The sequence below is a fragment of the Schistocerca gregaria genome, chromosome 2 (assembly GCF_023897955.1).
Source record: "Schistocerca gregaria isolate iqSchGreg1 chromosome 2, iqSchGreg1.2, whole genome shotgun sequence".
Taxonomy (NCBI): domain Eukaryota; kingdom Metazoa; phylum Arthropoda; class Insecta; order Orthoptera; family Acrididae; genus Schistocerca; species Schistocerca gregaria.
This window is the reverse complement of record NC_064921.1, coordinates 293,217,643-293,241,426: the sequence shown is the minus strand read 5'-3', so window position 1 is coordinate 293,241,426 and position 23,784 is coordinate 293,217,643. Positions and strand designations below refer to the sequence as shown.

The window sequence follows — 23,784 nt, the reverse complement described above, 5'->3', positions numbered from 1 at the left end:
TCTACTCCATACATCATATCTCCGAAATTGAATCCCTTTCTCTCCAGCACCTGGAGGAGCATTCCAGACACAACCTCCATTAGTTATCCAACCTGCTGACATCCTACTGCCACTTCAGTCACCAATATCCAGCTCCTATCCTCCTCATCCGCCACTCATAACAGCTAAACCCTGCCTATCTGACCTTTTCAACACACCACATTGCCAAAACTCCTTACCAATGCTCAACCAAATCCAGAGCTAAAACATTTCCAAATCACTGTTGTTAACATTTCCACCAAATCCTCGGCTCCATAGAAGTTTCAGTCCTATTCAAAGGCTCTGCCTTTAGCCCTACACCCAAATTTAACCATGCTAGACTTGTCACAGACCTACTCTCCTTCTTCCAACCTCTGCAATGGAAGCACACACTTGCCGCCAATTCCTCCAATGAAAACCACCCTAATTACAACATTGAATCCTGCCTCTTCCAGTATGTACCACCATCCAACAGTGATCTTGCCCCCTTCTCCCCTCCTACCACTCCCCCACCCTGCTAACCATCTACTGGTATCTTCCAGGAAATTCTTACCTCCAACTTCACCTCACCAACCTTCCCCAGTCCCTTTCTCAGAACACCAACTTTTCAGCAGAAGAAAGAACAGCCATACACAACCTCAAAACAAATTCTGACCTAATCATTCTACCTGTAGACAAAGATTCTACCACTGTTGTGATGAATCACAGTAACTAGCTTGCAGAAGGCCTCTACCAATTGTCTGACTCCTACACCTATAAACTTTGCCAGAGTGATCACAGCCCAGAAGTCCAACAAAATCTCCAATCTCTGCTTAAGGCTTTAGGATCTTGCCAGAACATCATCCCTGAATCCATTTCACTCCTCGCCCCGATGACATCCCACACACCCACCCTCTACATGCTCCCCAAAATCCACAGACCCAACAGTCCTGAACACACCACTGAAAGAATTTCAGCCCTCATTGACCAACACCTCCAGTCAGTCGCCCATAATCTAGCCTCCCACATCAAAGACACCAACTACTTCCTTCACTGATTCTCCACCATCTCCACCCCTTTACCTCTTTGATACCTGCTTGTCACTTTTGATGCCACCTCCCGATACATGAAAGGCAAAGGTCCCGAGTTTGAGTCTCGGTCTGGCACACAGTTTTAATCTGTCAGGAAGTTTCATATCAGTGCACACTCCACTGCAGAGTGAAAATCTCATTCTGGAAACATCCCCCAGGCTGTGGCTAAGCCATGTCTCTGCAATATCCTTTCTTTCAGGAGTGTTAGTTCTGCAAGGTTTGCAGGAGAGCTTCTGTAAAGTTTGGAAGGTAGGAGATGAGATACTGGCAGAAGTAAAGCTGTGAGGACGGGGCATAGTCGGGCTTAGGTAGCTCAGTTGGTAGAGCACTTGCCTGTGAAAGGCAAAGGTCCCAAGTTCGAGTCTCGGTCCAGCACACAGTTTCAATCTGGCAGGAAGTTTCACATTCTCCATTCCTGTAATTATCCTGGCCTCAACCTTTGTTAACATACTGTCCCCACACCCTCCATCCAACAGTTTCCACCCCCTATGTCCTATTATCTCTTCTTCATTCTCACCTCCCATCTTGTATAATTGCAGCCCTCTGCCAATGCATCCACCTCTACTCTCAGTTTTTGTTTCTTTTTTCCCCCAACTCCCTGCCCCACAACCTACTGAAATCCTAGTGGACAGCTGATTGGCAGTCATTCCAATATGAAAGGTTGTGCAATGATTGAAGCAGAACTGGTAAATGACATGGCTTCTTTCACAGTTGGTCAGGCCCCTTATGGGGTAGGATAAACCTGTGACATGACGGGACTGGAAAGTTCTGGGTTGGTGGATTGGACAGGTCTTGCACCTGGGCCTTCTGCAGGCATATGATTCTTTTGTGTATGGGTTGGGGTTGGGAGTAGCAGGGGGATGGACTAGATGCTGTGGAGGTTGGGTGGGCGTTGGAACACCTCTTTTTGGGGGGGGGAGGGGGGGGGGAAGTATCGCTAACAGAATGTCCCTTATTTCAGGGTAAGGCAAGATGATTGGTAATCAAAGCCCTGGAAAAGGATATGGTTCAGTTTTTCCAGTCCAGGGTGGTACTGGATGACAAGCGAGACACTCGTTTGTGGCTGGTTTTTGGGGGTGGTGAGAGGTTTGGGGTTGTGAGGGGAAATGGCACAGGAGAGCATTTTGCAGGCTATGTCTTGAGCATAGTGCCTGTCTATGAAGGCCTTGGTGAGATCTTCAGCATAGTGAGCAAGGGAGCATTTGTCACTGCAGATACATCATCTGTTGGTAGCTTCGCTATTTGGGAGGGATTTTTAGGTGTAAAAGGGATCACACCTTTCAAAATGTAGGTGGTGCTGGTGCTTGGTGGATGTAATGTGGATGGAGGTGCAAATGGAGCCATCAGAGAGGAGGAGGTCAACATCTAGGAAGGTGGCACTCTGGGTTGAGGATGACAACATGAAGCAGATGTGAGAGGTGTTGAGGTTGTGAAGAAATGAAGATAGGGTGTCTCGGCCCTGGGTCCACACTGTTAAGATTCCATCAATGAACCTGAACCAAAGTAGGAATCAAGTGTTCTGGGAGGGTAGGAAGATCTCCTGTAGTGGCCCTTAAAAAGGTTGGCATAGGAGGGTGCCATGCTGGTGCCTGTGGTTGTGCTGTGGATTTGTTTATACACCTTCTCTTCAAATGAGAAGTAATTGTGAATTAGGATAACATTAGTAAGGTGTATGAGAAATGAGATATGGATTCTGAAGGACATTGGGAAGACCATTGGCATGAGTAATACTGGTGTATAGGGAGGTGGCAGTAACAGTGACGAGTAGGGATCCAAGAAGTAAAGTGCTGGGGATGGTGGAGAGTAGTGAAGGAAGTGGTTGGTATCTTTCATGTGGGAGGCTAGATTATGGGCAATTGGTTGGAGGTGTTGGTCAATGAATGCTGAAACTATTTCAGTGGAGGTTGTGACAAAGCAAGCTGGGGTATTTTTACTTCCCCTGTTGTTTTGCCATCTGCCTCCTTAAAATTCATTTTTTTACTTTTACCTGATTACCATTAACATATGCAAGTACAATCTGTTTTAAAGAATATAATACCAGATGTAATTTTGTGCTTAGTATTAAGTATGTAATTGGTTTTCTAATTTATTTAGTCTATTCCTAGTTAGTAACTTTCATCATAGGGTGAAATCAACAATTGTTTTGTTACTTCAATTCCTTCGTTGACATATAAACAAATACAAAATTCTGTAATAATTGTAAACACTTGGAAGACGAAATGCTAGTATTTGTGTTGGGTGGGGGGGGGGGGGGGGGAAGGGGGGGAGGGGGGGAGGCTGTGGCTGTAACCTACATGTGAGTGTCTTTTAACTGTGTCTGTCTGCAACTTAATGGGTCTTCTTTATGGGAAGTAGCAATCTATCTTTGCCTACATTGTAGAAGTTCATAGAGGTATACCTATCGCTGTAGATGAAAGTTTAACCTATCTTAAATTCCCTAACTTGAAATGTATGTGTATGGGAGGGGTATTAAGCAATATTCCTCTAATGAAGCATTTGGCCTAGATCTCTAGTATACTTTATTATAGAAACTGGACTGAAATTTATTACAGGGTTTAGGTATCTGTTACCTGTTTGTAATAATGTAATTAATTTTATTGAAAACATGTTAGTTAAAGAAAAAATCACAAAATGACAACATAACCAAAATGGAGGTTATGTATATTTCTGCGTAGCCAAAAATTAATTCTATCAGCTGTCATACATAACAATGGGCAAAGCATTGTGCTATCTACTGATGAAAATAAATTTCAAAAATACAGTTTTCAGAAGAAACTTTTGAATGTGTGAAACTTTGATTATAAATTTGAAATTTAATTTAAAAAACAAAAAATATTTATTATTTGTTGTTTTACTTATTTATTTTGTTGTGAGTTCTCTTGAATCTGATAGCAATGGAGTTGCAAGGATATGGAATAAGTCAGTATTTTTACAGTGTTAACAATACAGCAGCAAAAAATATGGCTAATTCATGACAAGACTTATAGTAACAATATGGAACACTAGAAGAAATAAAAACATATTGCATACATCAGAATTAATACTTATGTGTACTCATTCAAATTAACAATATCAAAGTATTTGAGCAACAATATAAAACTACAGCAACATATAGTTTACATTTATGCTTACATTGAATGTCTAACTCAGTTTTATAATAAAAACTTGCCCCTATGCACTAAAAAATTCATTAATTGAATAGAATGGCTTTTTTATTACGTATTTCTTCAGTTTGCTCTTGAACTTTGGTGCTTCAGGAGCCAGACTTTTGATGACACTGGATAAATTTTGATGTCTGTATAATTTACTCCTTTCTATACAAGGGTATTGTTTGAGTGGTTGCTATGAAAGTTCTCTTTTGACATTGCCTTGTCACCATGATATTCACTACTGGTTTCAAAGAGAGAGTGGTTTTTATTAATGAAACATACAAGGGAGTATATTTACTGAGATATCATTGTAAATACCTGTAGTTTCCTAAACAGTTTCCTGCATGAGTGGCTTGGTTGCACACCACTCATGATGGGTATAGCTCTCTTCTGTGCAGTAAAAACTTCTTGCCAAAGTCTGGTTGCCCCAAAAGATGATTCCGTAAGCCAGAAGTGTATGGAAATATCTTAAATAAGCAGCTCTTATGGCCTCCTTGTGTGAGGTTGATGCAATCATACATAAGGCAAATGTTGCAGAATATAGGCTTTTTCCTACACTCAGGAACTTAGCTGAGTCAACTTGCCTTATTTGTTGTCCATTACATCCTATATTTCTATCCCCCAGTTCTTAATGTGCCATGTGAAACTGCACATAATGAGCTTTTCAATATTTAGATAGAGTCCATTACATTTAAAACATTTCAGAATGTCATCAAATGCATTGTTCACAGATGTTTCCTAGTTGTTTGTTGCTTTGTCAGCTAGAATCATCAGCAAGTAGGGTGAACTTGCTCACTGATGTGGTGCAGTGTGGGAGGTTATTTATGGAGGAGGAGGAGATTAGTGTTTAATGTCCCATCGACAATGAGGTCATTAGAGACGGAGCGCAAGCTCGGGTGAGGGAAGGATGGGGAAGGAAATCAGCCGTGCCCTTTCAAAGGAACCATCCCAGCATTTGCCTGAAGCGATTTAGGGAAATCACTGAAAACCTAAATCAGGATGGCCGGAGTTGGGATTGAACCGTCATCCTCCCGAATGCGAGTTCTGTGTGCTAACCACTGAGGTTATTGACGGATATAAGTAATAGAAAGGGTCGCAATACTGAGCCTTGAGGCACTGTCTGCAAAGTGGGATTTAATTCATGTCTGCATTATTACAATTAAACCATAATAGTCTGCTTTATTTACCAGAATTTCATGGTTGACACAGTCAAAAGCCTTGAATAGATCTCATAGGATTCCATCTGGTGCCACTTTTCTGCTAAGAGATTCAAGAATTTGATTGGTGAAACAGAAAATGGCATCATCAGTTGATAGGCTTTGCCAGAAACCAAAGTGGCATTGACTGAGAATGTTACGGCTGTTCAGGTGATTAACAATTCTCCTGAATACCAGTTTCTCAAGGACCCTCGAAAAACTTGTTAGCAGGGATATTGGGTGGTAGTTTGTTACATCAGTTTCTTCACCTTTCTTGAAAAATGGTTTCACTGAGGCATATTTCAATCTAAATGGAACAATACCTTGTTTTAGTGATTCATTAAAAATGTAACACTAGACTGTATTTATATAGCCATGAGGGTGTTTAAGCATCTTAGCTGAAATATTAACAACCCCACCACAGTTTTTTGACTTTATCTCTCTGATTGTCTTATTGATATCACAAATTGTTAAGGATGTTATCTGTATTTGGAAAACTCTGGCATTGTTAGATTTATACACAAGGGCTAGTGCATCCTCTCTGAGCCTCCACAGCCAATTTTTTCAGCAGCTGTTAAAAAATGTTTATTGCAGATATTAGCAATTTCCTCAGTATTTTTTACAATATTTCCATCCTGAATTAATTCCATGTCAGTCCTGTAATCTACTTTTTTTACCATTCTTCCTTTTTATAACTTGCCAGATAGTTTTTACTGTGTTATTTGAGTTATCAGTTTCTAATACTAAATAACAGTTTCTAAAATATATACTATTTATTGAAATTTATCTTTTATTTAGAAAATAATTCTAATTAAAAACATGTATTTTCTAGAAGGTTCTGGTGCAGCCAGTTAGCTTGTAAATAGGTTAAAATTCAACTGCTGGTTTAGACAATTATACACTTTTGATGTATTAAGATGTTCAAATGTTATTCAGCAGTTCAGATGTTAGATCGTGGGAGGTTTATTCACTCTGTCTTTCTTAACCCATTTGTGTACAATGATGAGTGCAGCCATTATAGTGCTGTTGACACAACATGCGACTCTTCTGTAGCTCGCTGCTTTCTGTAATAGTTCTGTAGCCATACCGTTAGATGGCACTAGTTGTACATTTTTGAAATTGAGGCCCACATTTGAGCTTCAAGCATTTAGTCAGTATCTTAGTACATTTCCCCTCTCATGTGTTCCTTGTATGAAAACCATTCCCTTTTTGAAATGAACAGCATGTATCATAACTGTGACACTAATGTAAAAAATGATCTACATCTTGAACAAAAGAATCTAAGTATGGTACAGAAAGAAGTACACTACTCTTGCATAAAAATATTCAATGCTCTCCCTCAGGCAATATAAATGTCAGTTACCTATCCACCTACTTTTAAAGATCAACTTAAACAATATCTTCTGAGTGAAAACATTTACTCACTGGACAAATTTATGTATGAGAATATGTGAATTGATTTTGATCTATTGTAGGTCTGTTCAATGTAGTTTGTAACTTTTTACAAAAACAATTCTTGTAAACATTTTTTCTATGTAATATATTATTCATTGTACAACCTATTATTATAAACAAATGTCTCCAATCTATGTAAATGACCAATTCTACACCCAAGTGATTTATCGCTAATGGGTCTATAGAACACGAATGAGATAAATAAATTAATTAATAAATTCATGGGTTCAGTAAGTGGCAACATATCAGACCCCCATGAAGCATAATCTGATCTTTCGAATAATGGTGTAGGCTATGACACTACATATGATACTTACAGTATAGTGAATAGTGTGTCATCAAGTGAAGAAAAACAGGGAAACTGGAAGAATGCAGCAAAGCACAGTCATGCAAGAAATATGTGCCAATGCAACAGCAAGGCACACTATGAACTGTTCAAAGGTGATTTGTTGGGACTCAGACATTGAAGCTAACTGTCATAAAACTAGTATTTGCGCTGTGAAATCTGAGACAAAATCCTAAGGAACTCCCAAGTCTAAATGAACTTCTAACAATGCTTTTTTTTAACCCCTATTACAAGAGAATCAAATGTATGCTGCAAAAGCTAGGAACTGAGGACGTGTTCCAGCGAAAATATTGCTGACTCAGAAGAAAATTGCTCCCTCTAGAAAGTTTAAAGTTCATTATGATCAAGGGGATAATGAGGAAATCTGTATGATAGTAACATACACAGATGTTGCCTTTCATGTGGACAAATGTTTCATGTTGTCCCATATGGAACTAATAGAAATAAAGTCCCATGCTTCTTAACAGAGTGTAGGGGAACGATGCAGGAGACCCACACCGCCATACTAGGCGAGGTCCTAATGGAGGTGGTTTTCTGTTGCCTTCTTCTGAGCGTAATGGGGGTGAACGATGATGAAGACAACACAACAACACCCAGGCACCTAAGGGCAGGTGAAAATCCCTGATCTCGGCGGGAATCAAACCCGGGAGCCCATGGTGGGGAAGCAAGAATGGTACCAAGAGACCATGAGCAGCAGACATGCAGAACTAAACTATGTGAATATTGTATGAAAAAGAGTTCATGGTGTACCAAAAAAAATTGAACTTTGTGTAAATGGTTATGTTGTTATAGGTTCTTAGACAAGCCTTTTTCTTCTTGTTTGCCAAATAATCATCTATATATGAGAAACATAAACATGCATTGAAAATAATCATATACCTATGACAAATCTGTTCTCAAAAAATAATATGTATTAAACATGTAGCTGATTCAGTTGTTATAAAGAGCATTGTCAAATTTTTTTCTGATGTGTATTTTCATTGTGTTGATTTTTAAATAAATGTCCACATTTAAAACAACAAATAGTGTTTCAACCAGTACAATAACAAATTTGGGATTATAGGCATTGAGATTGAAATGGACTGCAAATGGTCTACAAGAGACCCAGAAAAGATAAGTACAACATTTTAGTATTTTTAATTATTTCTTCCCAGATATAATTATATGGTGCAACATGACTCGTGATATAACTCATAGTAAAGATGCCTCATGGTATATTGAGTTGCAGTCAGGTGCAATGAAAAGCCACTTACACTAGCATTCTGCCAAAGCCTTCATCAGCAAAGGAAGCATACACACACACACACACACACACACACACACACACACACACACACACACACACACACACACATTCACTCACACAAGCAAGAACACCTTATGCCCACATAACTGCCATCTTTTGCAGCTCAGACCAAAATGCAACTGTCATGTCAAAAGTAGAAGCTATCTAGAGAGCATGGGGAAGGGGAAAGGATAACAAGGTACATATGGGGGCAGACAATAGCACTGTCTCGTGGAGGGTGTAGGGACTAGACTGCCAGCAGGTGCAACCGGGGGAGGCTCTGTGGCGGGGATATGGGGAGGGGCGAAATGGGGAGCAAGGAAGGAGAGCAGTGGGGAAGGGGAAAGATGGGTGGTGCACAAAGGGTGTGGGAAACAAGAACAGGGAGGAGGTGATTGGACAGAGAGGGTGGAAACTTTTGGGAGGAGGGTGGAGGGCAGTAGATTACTACAGTTGAAGTCTGGTAAAATTTTTTGAGCAGAGAATGTGTTGTATGGATAAGTCCCATCAGTGCAATTCAGAAAAGGTGGTGGTGGAAGGGAGGATCCAGACAGCTTGGGTAGTGAAGTAGCCATTGAAATGAAGCACGTTATGTTCCACTGTATGTTGTGTCATAGGGTGGTCTACTTTGCTCTTGGCCACAGTTTAGCAATGGCAGTTCATCCTGGTGGACAGCTGGTTGATAGCCATACCAATATAAAAAACGGAGCTGTTATATGTCATGGCTGCTTTCACAGGTGGCCCAGCCCCTGATGGAGTGGATGAGCTGTTGGCATGACTGGAGTAGGAAGTGCAGGGTGGGTAGATTGGGCATGTCTTGCACCTGGTCTTCAACAGGATTATGATCCCTTTGGTGAGGGGTTGGGATTGGGAGTGGCATAGGGACAGACTATGATGTTTTGAAGGTTGGGTAGGTGAAGAAACACCACTTTATGAGGACTGGGAAGAATCTTGGGTAGGCACGATGCTAGGTAATCAAAGCCCTGACAGAGGATATGGTTCAGTTGCTCCAGCCTGGGGTCATACTGGGTGAGTAATGAAGGAGGCACTCCTTTGTAGCTGGTTGTTGCAAGTGGTGGGAGGATTGGGTGTTTCAAGGTAAATGGCATGGGGGATCTGTTTGTGGACTGGGTCTGGGGGATAATACTTGTCTGTGAAGACATTGGTGAGATCCACGGCATACTGAAAAGGGAGTTTTTGCCACTGTAGATAAGCTGTCCACGGATGGTCAGGCTGTATGAGAGGGATTTTTTGGTGTGAAAGGGATGACAGCTGTCAAAATGCAATTGTTGCTGACAGTTGGTGGCTTGAATGTGGACAGAGCTGTGGATGGACCTGTCAGAGTGGAGGAAGATGGCAAGCTGGGTTGAGGAACAACAGCTGAAGCACATGGGATAGAAGGGGTTGAGGTTGTGAAGGAATGAAGATAGGGTTTCTTGGTCCCAAGTCCAGGCCATGAAGGTATCATAAATGAACGTGAACCAAACTAGGGGTTTGGCGTTTTGGGAAGTTAGGAAGGTCTCCCCCATAAGATCCATAAATAGGTTGGCATAGGAGGGTGCCATGCAGGTGCCCATGGTTGTGCCATGGATTTGTTTGTTACTTTCCCTTCAGCTGAGAAGTATTTGTGTGTTAGGGTTAAGTTAATAAGGTGTATGAGGAATGATGTAATGGGCTTGGAGTCTGAAGGATGTTGCGAAAGGTAGTGTTCAATAGTAGTAAAACCACAAGGATGAGGGCTGTTGATGTATAGGAAAGCAGCATGAGCAGTGATGAGTAGGGATCTAAGAGGTAAAGGGGTGGGGATCATGAAGAGTCAGTGAAGAAACTGGTCAGTATCTTTGATTTGGGAGGTTAAGTTATGAGCAGTTGGTTGGAGGTGTTGGCCAATGAATGCCAAAATTCGTTCAGTGTGGGCGCAATAATCAACAACATTGGGGGGGGGGGGGGGGTCCTGGATTGTTGAGCATGTGTGTTTTGGGAAGTATGTAGAGGATAGGCATCCAGGGTGTTGTAGGGGTGAGGAGGGAAATGGATTCAGGGGACAGGTTGTGTGAAGGGCCTAAGATTTTAAGCAGGGGTTAGAGGTTATATTGGACTTCTGGGATGGACTCACTCTGGCAGAGTTTATAGTTGGAGGGATTATATAATTGGCTGAGGCCTTCTGTCAGGTAGTCACTGTGATTCATAACAACAGTCCCATTGCCAGTCTATGGCCAAGAGCAAATTAGACTACCCTATGGCACAACATGCAGCTTAATACAGCATGCTTGAGTTCAACGGCTGCTTCACTTCACAAGCCAACTGGATCCTCCCCTCCACCACCAACTTTTCTGAACTGTGCTGATGGGAGCTGTCCTTACAACACATTCTCCAGTCTCAAAACTGTCTGAACCTCTACATATGGCAAACTATTGCCCTCAGCCATCCACCCAACATTTTCTTACCCCCTTGTTCTATCACCTCTTCCCTATTCTCATCTCTCACCTTCTTTCTGTGCTGCTCTCTGCCAGTGCACCTGCTCATCTTTTCCCTTTCCTACCCTTCTTCTTTCTCACTCTGTGTTTCCCCACTCACCACCACTCTGCTCCTCAGCCTCCCAGGCTGCTTCTGTTGACAGTCTAGCACCTCCATACTCTGCCAGAAAGCGCTCTTCTCTCTACCCATCTGTACTCTGCTATCCCTTGTCCTTCCCTGCCCTCTCCAAATTACTGCTTCTGTTCTACATGATAGTTGCACTCTGATCCAAGCTGCCAGAGATGGCAGTCATGTGTGCATAATGTATGCTTGCTCGTTTAAATGAATACCTACATGTTTCCTTTGCTGATAAAAGCTTTGGCAGAATGCTAATCTGTAATTGTCTTCTTGTTGTGACCATCTGCCAGCCAATGTGTCCTCTTTATGGTGACTAGCAATGTGTCTTTTCCTTACATTGTTGGTATTCCAACCTGGAGTTCTCATTGTTTGATTTAATGTTGGCAACAAGTTTCACCAAAAATGCACTTACATTATTTAATGTTGAGTTTTGTGGCTATGACTACCTGAGAAGGAATACGTTACAGTTGTGCTAGCTTGCCAGTATGAAATATTATAATTGGGTTACTTGTAACTGGGACAGAGATATATTACAACTACAGTGGATATAATAACAGGATGTTGACAGGTACTATAGCTGAGGAAATTCACTACTATTCAGCTTTTTTTATTTGAAAGGAAATTTATAAATTCAGGAATTTTTCATTTGGACCAAGTATTTCTGTATGCATTTTCATATGATAGGCCACAATATTTGTTCTACTGTAGGAATTGATAATGTATTTCTCTTTTTTCTCATTACAAAGAATGCTAACCTAATTACATGAAAAGAGCATTACTATCTAGGCACCAAAGTCCATTTTTCCCACCAACAGGTACAATTTTTGGAAGGTTTAGGTAAGGTATCCACATTTGGTTGAGGTGTTCATGAAACAATCATATCTAGAGAAATGGGGAAATATTAAGGAATGCTGGATATTAGACAGTTATGTTCCTTTTTATGATTGGCTGATTATTATATAAGTTTTTGAAGGGAGAAGTAATGAATTATGCTAGAAATAATACTGTTGAAACAAGGATCACGTTGGGAATGGGATGAAGGCCAGTCACAAACATATCAGGCAGTTAACTAGAATTTTGGATGAATATGACATAAATTATGTGATGACAGAGAAATAATTACTTTTGATTTTCTGGAGACTGTATAAATTCAAACATTTAATAGACTGTTTGGAAATTATAATTTATACTGACCACAAGGCAGTCTCCTTTTCAACAGGTAACAGATTGTTATTAGTGATATTATCTGATGGGTTCTGTTCTTTGAAGTATTCTAACAGAAATTAAGAACTGGTCATTAAATGATATTATAAATGTAGTGCCAGATGCACTCTCACGTTTTCATATAGTAAAGCAAAGCAACTGTTGATCAAAAGACCCAGGGGTCATTTTTAGGTTGGATCTTACGTAACAGAGAAGGCATGTCATAAAAGTAAAGAGCTTGCAACTATCATAAAGAAAAGAATAAGTAAATAGCCTCATTTCAGTAAGATCATTTATGACATACAAAATAACACTAGAGGTTTTGAAGAAGAAAGCTAAGTTGTTTTGCAACAGTTAATGACTTATTGTTCCAGAAAGTGACAAGTGTTACACAAAATTGCTGAATTTCATGTATCTAGAAAGAATGTTATACTCCTAATGTGGCATCTGCATGAAGGATGTGGCCATTATGTTATACAGGCCCAATATTTTACACAGATATGCATATGACACATGTAATTACTTTATCATTTTGAAAATTTGAATAAACAAGTAAAAGCTATTACAAGAACATGCGAACTGTACCAGAGAATGAAATTTTCATGACCAGTCACATATTAAAGGATGCACCCTATAATCCCAAAGAGCATTAATAACCTAGCTGAAGTAGATATTCATGGATCCTGTCCAAGAAGATGAAGTGGTGTCTCATAATTCTAGTGTTGACAGACTTTTGTTCTAAATGTAAATTAGAACACTTGTTCTGCACTTATTTTGCAGACAGATTTACTTGATGGCACATGTGGTACATGAATTTTAAGAGGATCTCAAATGAGCTTCCTGATTTCATCAGTAATTAGAAATAATGAAATGAAAATTAGTAGGTGAACCTTAACTAAAACTCTGTAAGTGCCAAAGTGTGTAGAGGCCCTAACAGGTAATACAAACTCATATATATAAAGAAATACAGAAGAGCATTTGCACCAACATCTACATCTACTTCCACTTCCTCCACCTCTACCTGTTCCTTTGGGAATGTTTCTTGTCAAGAAAGATTGCTGACAATCCTCCATATGGACTTGAACCTCTATAATTTTATTCTCATGGTCTTTTCATGAAATATACATTGAAGGAAGTAATATAGTGTTAACTCTTCTAGGAACGTATGCTCTCAGAATTTTAACAGTAAACCACAGCATGATATAGAATGCCTCTCTTGTAGTATCTGCCACCAGAGATGGTTGGTCATTTCTGTGAAATTTTTGTGCTTCTAAATAAACCTACGACAATATGTAGTGCACTTCCTTGGATCTTCTCTGTTTCTGCTAGCATTCTTGTCTGGTATGTATCCCACACCAGCGCCAGTGAGCTATGTTGAAGTATTGGTTGAGTGGTGATTTTGTTAAAGTTACCTACTTTGTTGATCAACTACATTTCCTGATGATTCTTTCAGTGAATCTCAGTCTGGTTTCTGGCTTTCCTATAGTTAGTTTTGTGGTAATTAAACTTTAAATTGTTCCATATACATATTCCCAGAAATTTTATAGAAGAAATAGATCCCAGTGTAACTACACAATAATGGGTCTTTCTGTCTATATACATGAAGTACATTACATCCATTTATTTTGAGTTTCAATTGAAATTCTCTGCAGCAAGTGTTGATCCACTGCAGGTCTTCCTACATTTTGTTATAGTTTTCTAGCATTGTGACTTCTTTGTATAAAGTGCTACCACATGTGAAAAGCCTCATGGAACTTCCAGTAATGCCTACTGTATCACATATATATGAGGGTGGTTAGAAAAGTTTTCAGAATCACCATGAGAGGTCAGTGCTAGCACAATCAGTTGTTCACCTGATATTCATTGGACTGTTGCCTGTAAACATGTGCCACGTCAATACTCTTAGAAGAGAGTTGTGGTGGTGATGTAGATCTGTTGTTGTTCCCATGTAGTGATTTGCAAAGATGGAAAAAATCGAGATTAAAGCAGCGATTAAACACTTTGTAAAGAAAGGTATGAAAGCAAAGGACATTCATGCCAATTTCCAGAATACACAGGGGACTCTTCTCCTTCACATTCAACTGTTGCTAGGTGGACAAATTAATTTAAATTTGGTCCGGAGAACTTAAATGATGATCTATGCAATGGTCAGCCAAGCTGTGTCACTACTCCAGAAATCATTGCAAAAGTGCACAAAATGGCCATGGAAGATCGCCGATGAAAATGCATAAAATTGCTCATCCTTGCCAGATATCATCTGAAAGGGTATATCACATTTTAACTGAAGAATTAGAAATGAAAAAATTATCTGTAAGATGGGTGCCGTGACTCTTAATGCTAGATAAAAAATTCATGAGAATGGACGTTTCGGAACAATGTTTGGCCCATTTGAGGAGAAACAAACAAGATTTTTTGAGCCAGTTTGTGACCACAGATGACACTTTGGTGCACTACTATACCCAAGAGAGAGGGAGAAAAAAAACAATGGAAACATGCTAATTCGCCGCCACCAAAGAAAGCAAAGACAGTTCCTTCAGCGGGAAATGTCATGGCATCAGTGTTCTGGGATGGGAAGGGGATTCTGTACGTAGATTATCTTCCCACTGGGTGAACAATTACTGAAGAATACCATCTAACTTCATAGAAAAATTGCAACAAAAGGTATGCGAAAAAAAGGCCAGGTTTGGCAAGGCAGAAAGTCATCTTCCATTAAGGCAATGGCGTCCACACACACATGCCATCGCCATGGCAAAATTACACAAACTAAGGTATGAATTGTGGACACACCCACCTTATTCACCTGGTATGGTTCCATCAGACTTCTATCTCAACCAAAAACTGAAAATTTTTCTTGGTGGATGAAGATTCACTTCAAACGAAGAACTGATAGATATTTTGCAGGCCTGGAGGAAACTCATTTTTGAGATGGGATCAAGGCACTGGAACATTTTTGGACCAAGTGCATTAATCTACAAGAAGACTACATGAAAAAATAAAAAATAAATTCAGTGATGTAAGTACTTTTTGTCTATTCCATTCCAAGAACTTTTCAAACCACCCTCGTATATTGTGAAAAGCAATGGAACTATAACACTGTCTTGGGCTATGCCTGAAGTTACTTTTAGGTATGAAGAATTCTCTCCATTGAGAATGACATACTGTGCTCTGTTTATTAAAAACTCTTCAGTCTAATCAGACAGTTGGTCTGATGTTCCACATGCTCAGGGGCAGTACAAGTCTGTATCAAATGCATTTTGGAAGTCAATGGACATGGCATCTACTTGGGCACCTGTATCTACTGATTTCTGGGTCTCATGGATGAACAGAGTGAGCTATGTTTCACAAGACTGTTGTTTTCAGAACCTATGTTGATTCCTAAGAGGAGATTTCAGTCACCAGAAATGCTATAATAGGTGAGCATCAAACGTTTCAGAATTCTATAACAGATCTACATCAGAGATACAGCCCTATACTCCATTGCTTTTGTTCAATGACCCTTTTTGAAAACAGGAATGACCTGTGCTTTTTTTGCAGTCACCAGGAACACTTTGCTCTCCAAAGGCATATGGTATAGTGCTACTAGGAAAGGGGAAAGCTCTTTTGCACACTCTGTATAGAATCAGATTGATACCCCACCAAGTTCAGTGGCCCTCCCACTGTTGAGAGATTTCAGTTGCTTTTCTATCTCATGGTTACTTATTTCAATCCCAACATTTTGTAATTCATGCTACAATTTAAAGGAGATACTGCAGTGCAATCTTCTTCTGTGAAATAGTTTTTGAAGAAGACATTTAGTATTTTGGCCTTTTCTGTGTCACACTCCACTTCAGTGCCATTATGGTCATAGAGTGTCTGGACAAATTCCTTCAGTCTGTTTACTGATTTAACATAGAACCAAAACCCCTTAGAATTTTCTGTCAAGTTGATAGCCAGAATTTGACTTTCAGATTGATTGAACACTTCATGCATGGCTCTCCTTCCACTAATTTTGGCCTCATTGAATTTGTTGTTTGTCTGTGATGCTTTGGCTACATTTAAATTTGTGGAGAAGCTCACTTTCCTTTTGTAGCAGAACATAGTTGTCAAACCATGGTGGGCCTACTCCATGCCTCACAACTTTGCAAATACACAAAATTTTTCAGTCTTGATTGTACTTCATTATTTCTGACATAGATTATGTGTTTTGGCTAACTGCTGTCATCAGATCTGTCATGAGACAGAAAACATAAATATGGGATATACAGTCCTTTGCACATATTACAAAAATATTTTTGTAAGAAAAAATAGTCACAGGATGCATGTTATTTCATGAGATTACAAAATGGGGAGTGCTTGCAATTAATAGGGTACAAATACAATAACACAGGTTCACAATACACATCAAATTACATGAATGCATAGTGTCTGTGTCTGGCTCATGTGTGATTTTAACAAACTTAGTGTGAGACAAGAGTAACACAACAGTAAAAGGGCTTAGAGTAAAATATTGAAGCTTCAAATGCATCACCACAGACCAAACAGAGAGAAGTCATGGAGCACTAAACAAACAATCAGCAAATGATATAGTAAAAAGCAATGATAAAATTGCAGGTAAAATATTCCAAGGCAACCAGTGCAAAACCTATATGGAGCCAATAAAAAATAATGTGAGGGTGGTGCAGATGGTTTGTTGAAGTACTCAAATGTACTTTAAATGTGATCTCTAAAGCATTTGATTGTGCAGGTAAAAAAATTTTAATAAGCACACAAAAATTTTTGGCGTTAAAATCACTCCACTGGCATAGTGGGAGTCTTATCTTAACAATTCAAAGCACAGGGACACATTAGCAAATTATAACAAACAAATAACTGGTTTGATGCAGCTCTCCATGCTACTCTATCCTGTGCAAGCTTCTTCATCTCCCAGTACCTACTGCAACCTACATCCTTCTGAATCTGCTTAGTGTAGTCATCTCTTGGTCTCCCTCTACGATTTTTACCCTCCACACTGCCCTCCAATACTGAATTGGTGATCCCTTGATGCCTCAGAACATGTCCTACCAACCGATCCCTTCTTCTGGTCAAGTTGTGCCACAAACTTCTCTTCTCCCCAATCCGATTCAATACTTCCTCATTAGTTATGTGATCTACCCATCTAATCTTGAGCATTCTTCTGTAGCACCACATTTCAAAAGCTTCTATTCTCTTCTTGTCCAAACTATTTATCGTCCATGATTCACTTCCATACATTGCTACACTCCATACAAATACTTTCAGAAATGAGTTCCTGACACTTAAATCTATACTCGATGTTAACAAACTTCTCTTCTTCAGAAACGCTTTCCTTGCCATTGCCAGTCTACATTTTATATCCTCTCTACTTCAACCATCATCAGTTATTTTGCTCCCCGAATAGCAAAACTCCTTTACTGCTTTAAGTGTCTCACTTCCTAATCTAATTCCCTCTGCAACACCCGACTTAATTCGATTACATTCCATTATCCTCGTTTTGCTTTTGTTGATGGTCATCTTATATCCTCCTTTCAAGACACTATCCATTCCGTTCAACTGCTCTTCCAAGTCCTTTGCTGTCTCTGACAGAATTACGATGTCATCGGCAAACCTCAAAGTTTTTATTTCTTCTCCATGGGCTTTAATACCTACCCCGAATTTTTCTTTTGTTTCTTTCACTGATTGCTCAATATACAGATTGAATAACTTCGGGGATAGGCTACAACCCTGTCTCACTCCCTTCCCAACCACTGCTTCCCTTTCATGTCCCTCGACTCTTATAACTGCCATCTGGTTTCTGTAGAAATTGTAAATAGCCTTTGGCTCCCTGTTTTTTACCCCTGCCACCTTCAGAATTTGAAAGAGAGTATTCCAGTCAACATTGTCAAAAGCTTTCTCTAAGTCTACAAATGCTAGAAACGTAGGTTTGCCCTTCCTTAATCTAGCTTCTAAGATAAGTCGTAGGGTCAGTATTGCCTCAAGTGTTCCAACATTTCTACGGAATCCAAACTGATCTTCCCCGAGGTCGGCTTCTACTAGTTTTTCCATTCGTCTGTAAAGAACTCACGTTAGTATTTTGCAGCTGTGACTTATTAAACTGATAGTTTGGTAATTTTCACATCTGTCAACACTTGCTTTCTTTGGGATTGGAATTATTATATTCTTCTTGAAGTCTGAGGGTATTTCGCCTGTCTCATACATCTTGCTCACCAGATGGTAGAGTTTTGTCAGGACTGGCTCTCCCAAGGCTGTCAGTAGTTCTAATGGAATGTTGTCTAGTCCTGGTGCCTTGTTTCGACTTAGGTCTTTCAGTGCTCTGTCAAACTCTTCACGCAATATCGTATCTCCCATTTCATCTTCATCTACATCCTCTTCCATTTCCATAATATTGTCCTCAAGTACATCACCCTTGTATAGACCCTCTATATACTCCTTCCAACTTTCTGCTTTCCCTTCTTTGCTTAGAACTGGGTTCCCATCTGAGCTCTTGATGTTCATGCAAGTGGTTCTCTTATCTCCAAACGCCTCTTTAATTTTCCTGTAGGCAGTATCTATCTTACCCCTAGTGAGATAAGCCTCTACATCCTTACATTTGTCCTCTAGCCATCCCTGCTTAGCCATTTTGCACTTCCTGTCAATCTCATTTTTGAGACGTTTGTATTCCTTTTTGCCTGCTTCATTTACTGCATTTTTATATTTTCTCCTTTCATCAATTAAATTCAATATTTCTTCTGTTACCCAAGGATTTCTACTAGCCCTCATCTTTTTACCTACTTGATCCTCTGCTGCCTTCACTACTTCATCCCTCAAAGCTACCCATTCTTCTTCTATTGTATTTCTTTCCCCCATTCCTGTCAATTGCTCCCTTATGCTCTCCTCGAAACTCCGTACAACCTCTGGTTCTTTTAGTTTATCCAGGTCCCATCTCCTTAAATTCCCACCTTTTTGCAGTTTCTTCAGTTTTAATCTACAGGTCATAACCAACAGATTGTGGTCAGAGTCCACATCTGCCCCTGGAAATGTCTTACAATTTAAAACCTGGTTCCTAAATCTCTGTCGTACCATTATATAATCTATCTGAAACCTGTCAGTATCTCCAGGCTTCTTCCATGTATACAGCCTTCTTTTATGATTCTTGAACCAAGTGTTACCTATGATTAAGTTGTGCTCTGTGCAATATTCTACCAGGCGGCTTCCTCTTTCATTTCTTTGCCCCAGTCCATATTCACCTACTACGTTTCCTTCTCTCCCTTTTCCTACTACCGAATTCCAGTCACCCATGACTATTAAATTTTCGTCACCCTTCACTATCTGAATAATTTCTTTCATTTGATCATACATTTCTTCAATTTCTTCGTCAGCTGCAGAGGTAGTTGGCATATAAACTTGTACTACTGTAGTAGGTGTGGGCTTCGTATCTATCTTGGCCACAATAATGTGTTCACTATGTTGTTTGTAGTAGCTTACCCGCATTCCTATTTTCCTATTCATTATTAAACCTACTCCTGCATTACCCCTATTTGATTTTGTGTTAATAACCCTGTAGTCACCTGACCAGAAGTCCTGTTCCTCCTGTCACCGAACTTCACTAATTCCCACTATATCTAACTTTAACCTACCCATTTCCCTTTTTAAGTTTTCTAACCTACGTGCCCGATTAAGGGATCTGACATTCCACGCTCCGACCCATAGAACGCCAGTTTTCTTTCTCCTGATAATGACATCCTCTTGAGTAGTCCCCGCCCGGAGATCCGAATGGGGGACTATTTTATCTCCGGAATATTTTACCCAAGAGGATGCCATCATCATTTAATCATACAGTAAAGCTGCATGCCCTCGGGAAAAATTACGGCTGTAGATTCCCTTTGCTTTCAGCCGTTCGCAGTACCAGCACAGCAAGGCTGTTTTGGTTATTGTTACAAGGCCAGATCAGTCAATCATCCAGACTGTTGCCCCTGCAACTACTGAAAAGGCTGCTGCCCCTCTTCAGGAACCACACGTTTGTCTGGCCTCTCAACAGATACCCCTCCATTGTGGTTGCACCCACGGTATGGCTATCTGTATCACTGAGGCATGGAAGCCTCCCCACCAACGGCAAGGTCCATGGTTCACGAGGGGAATTTCAGAATAAGGAAACATTAAATATTATGTTCCTCAGTAAATAAAGCAAAGCAGTAAGAAAGTCATGTAAAACAGATAACCTTACATCTTTTTAATGATTTTAGAATTCTTACACTCCCTTCTCAACATACCTTAATGGCTTTGTTGCTGAAAATAGAAAGGAGTTTGGGAAACCATATCACTCCAAATGAAACTTAAGAACATAGCATACTAGCCACCATTCTTTCTACAAATTATCTGATATCTAGATTCAGGGATTGAAAACTTCTGTTAGCTACAAGGAAAGTTATACAAGTTTGTTATACAGCTATGTGGCAAGTAGAAATGTACTATAAATAATACTCAGAATTTACAGATGTAAAAAATACTTTCTTTAAAAAATACCATTGTAACCAAGTAAACATAACCTGCTAATAGTAGATAAACTATTGCTATGAAGTAAAACTGAAGATGCAGGAGCATTAAGAAATATACTGATAGTTTATAGTTAATACAGTTAACAGCTTATGTTTATATGATGGTTTTTTTCCTCTTTCTTGATGGGGTATATGGAATGCAATAAATGATTGGGTCTTTGGTACTTAGCTCACTTTTGTTCTTGGTGTACATAAATCCTTCAAAAACTGTATTTGCTGATGACACACTGAATGATAAAGGACCCAAACACATCGAGACCAAACACAGCCAATAGAATGATGGATAAGGCATGCAACTAATTCTTAACAAACATGAAGTATTCACATTATAAAATTCTAAGCACATAACAATTATTTACAATAACCAGAAATAAAAACAAATGGATGCATATTGTATGAGGCTGCATGTATAGAGTGTCTAGGTGTCCAGATGCATAATCAACTGAAGTGGTTGTAGCAAGTGCATAAGTCAACCAAAAAACCAGCACTGCCTGTTCTGGACTTAAAAAATCTCTCTCACTGTGTTGATATGCAGTCAGTACTGCAAACTTCCACTCAGTACTGTCACAGTTTAATATAACAGTCATGACACTTAGTCTGGATTTTGTTGCCTATTGCACCAGCAGCAAGCCAAGCGACCAGTAAGTTAAAATGTTGAGTTTGCCGTGATCGTGAAAGCAAAAGCAAATAGTAGTTGTTTATTTTGGTTTGTACAATGGTTTTTACAAATGGGAGCATAGCACAATAAATTGTAGCACCAACAAGAAGAAGATTTTAGGTTTTAAAAAACCCTGAGAGGTATATACCATCATGTTACTAAACTGCATTGTCAGGATTTGCTCACAAATTTCATATGTTAGGCTGTGGTACTGTCCTATGGCATAGTCTTCTGAGGTATGTAGATAAGGTCAAAAATATTTATTCTACCTAAATGTGCAGTGAGCAAATTTTGTGCAGTTGATAGTAGAACATCTTTCACAAGCCTCTTCAGGCACCGAGAAATTCTTGCAGAACCAATACACTCACTCTATATTGAAATTTGTAGTTAAAAATAAGATGAATTTAGGACTACTGGTAACAATTAAATTGACATGGACAACAGTAAGAGTAAAGATAGTTTCGATGTAGAGACTGCATCACTCTTTATAATTTCATATATGAAGCAGGAAACTGGATATCCTTTGATATTTAAAACATGTTCACTTGTACCCCAGGACCAAATAAAATTAATTTCAGTTCAGTTCAATGGCTTACACTGCAATATGTGCTTGATTTAGGGAATACTTGGTGAAATAGAAATAAATAAGCGATTTTTTCAAAATGTAATGCTGTCAGTTCTTTACCTTTCATTTCACTTTGTTTAGTAATCATATCAGAAATGGAGCCTTGTTCTAAAGGAGAATTCTAGTAAACACGCTCAACTACTGAAATATATAAAGAATAGAGAGAACTAAAAACTGAAGTACCGATTAAATCTCTTGCATTTCCTGACTGATCAAAATTTGACAGCTTTTCATCATCAGTATGCAGTAGGAAACGTCACATTCATACAAACTAAACTACATTTTTACAAATGTATACTTACAGGAGATAATGGAAATACAAAGGCCTGGAAGATATAACTGTTGAGTTTCCTTACATAGTGATTCATTTCTTGCAAATGATTATTTGACTTCAGTTCTAGTGTATCTTGTAAAATACACACAGTGTAATAAAATGCCTGCATTGCCTGGAAGAAAAGCAGAAACTAACTTTGAGACATATGCTGTAATATTATTGTAGAACTAAACATGTTATAGAGCTTGTTTTAAGTCATGAAAAATACCAGTATAAGGAGTTTTTTAGTTTCAACAATAATTATAGAAATGAGGGAAATATAAATCAAATGGCAGATTTTATTTAAAATGATACATACCTCATAATCATTTTAATGTAAGACTTGTGTAAATATTGCAAATAGTTCTCCTGTTATAGAAAGTAAAAGAAGAAACTTACATTGAACAAAAATATTATCATAGCTGTAATTTCTAGAAAAGGGTGGGAATAATAATCTCAAGTTAAAAAAAAAATAACAGGGACAGAGAGATACTAATGGATCTGAGAGCTAGGAATAATTTATTCACTTTGAAATGTAGGCTATCTATTGGCAGTACTGGAATTTCTCCCCATGAACATGTGTGTGTGTGTGTATGTGTGTGTGTGTGTGTGTGTGTGTGTGTGCTTCCGAGCCATTCTGTCCCTTTTTGTAGGTATCTCAAGTGAATTTCCCTTCTATTACAAAAAAGCTAAGAAAGGCCATGAGCAATCAAACAGAATTAACAAAGGAACTTACAAAATTCCACATTGTTAAAAATCTTCCTTGAAATCTTTCAAGGCGTTGAATCCAGGGATTATTTATCTTTCTCACACAGATTACAGCATCAGCTAAATAATAAATTACCAAAGCATGATGCAAAACTGTACCTAAATGAAAAATTAAGCGAAAAGTATTAATTTTATCTACAGCCATTTTATGTGAATGCTGTGTAGGGAAATGTTGTTCCTCGCAAGAATTTGATTAAAAATACTGAAACAGCCACTTTGTCGATTTCTTAGCAACATTAGCACATCAGAATGAAGGACAGATTCTTGTGTTTTTCTGCCTAAATGCATCAGTTGCACTATTTACACAACACTGTCACGTCCAAGCAGTATCTTAAAAAGAAAACAGGCCAGTTCATCTCTCCTGAACAACAACATTTCATGACCTTGAAAGAGCTTGCTTCGAGTGCTCCCCATACAGCTCAGTCTGTTGCTTAGATGGGGTACTTACGCACTTACTAAGTATTTAGAAACACACTTTACCTTTATTCCATTTCTCTTTCTTATAATTATTTTGGTGAAGTGTAGAATTGAGTTATAAACTAAACAATATGGATATGCCTTATGCAGCTACAGTA

At 39.0% G+C, this 23,784-nt stretch overlaps 1 protein-coding gene across 1 annotated transcript in view; it reads right to left on the bottom strand.

Moving 5' to 3' along the window:
- LOC126336903 (androgen-dependent TFPI-regulating protein-like) overlaps nucleotides 1-23,476 on the bottom strand; it is an 84,954-nt gene extending 61,478 nt beyond the window's left edge. The window contains exons 1-2 of the mRNA XM_050001030.1: nucleotides 23,178-23,476; nucleotides 22,431-22,574 (exon numbers count right to left, since the gene is read on the bottom strand). Of these exons, the coding sequence (XP_049856987.1) occupies nucleotides 22,431-22,574; nucleotides 23,178-23,354 (321 nt within the window). The 5' untranslated portion in view covers nucleotides 23,355-23,476. The remainder of the gene's footprint in view (nucleotides 1-22,430; nucleotides 22,575-23,177) is intronic.
- Between the last annotated feature and the right edge of the window lie 308 nt (nucleotides 23,477-23,784).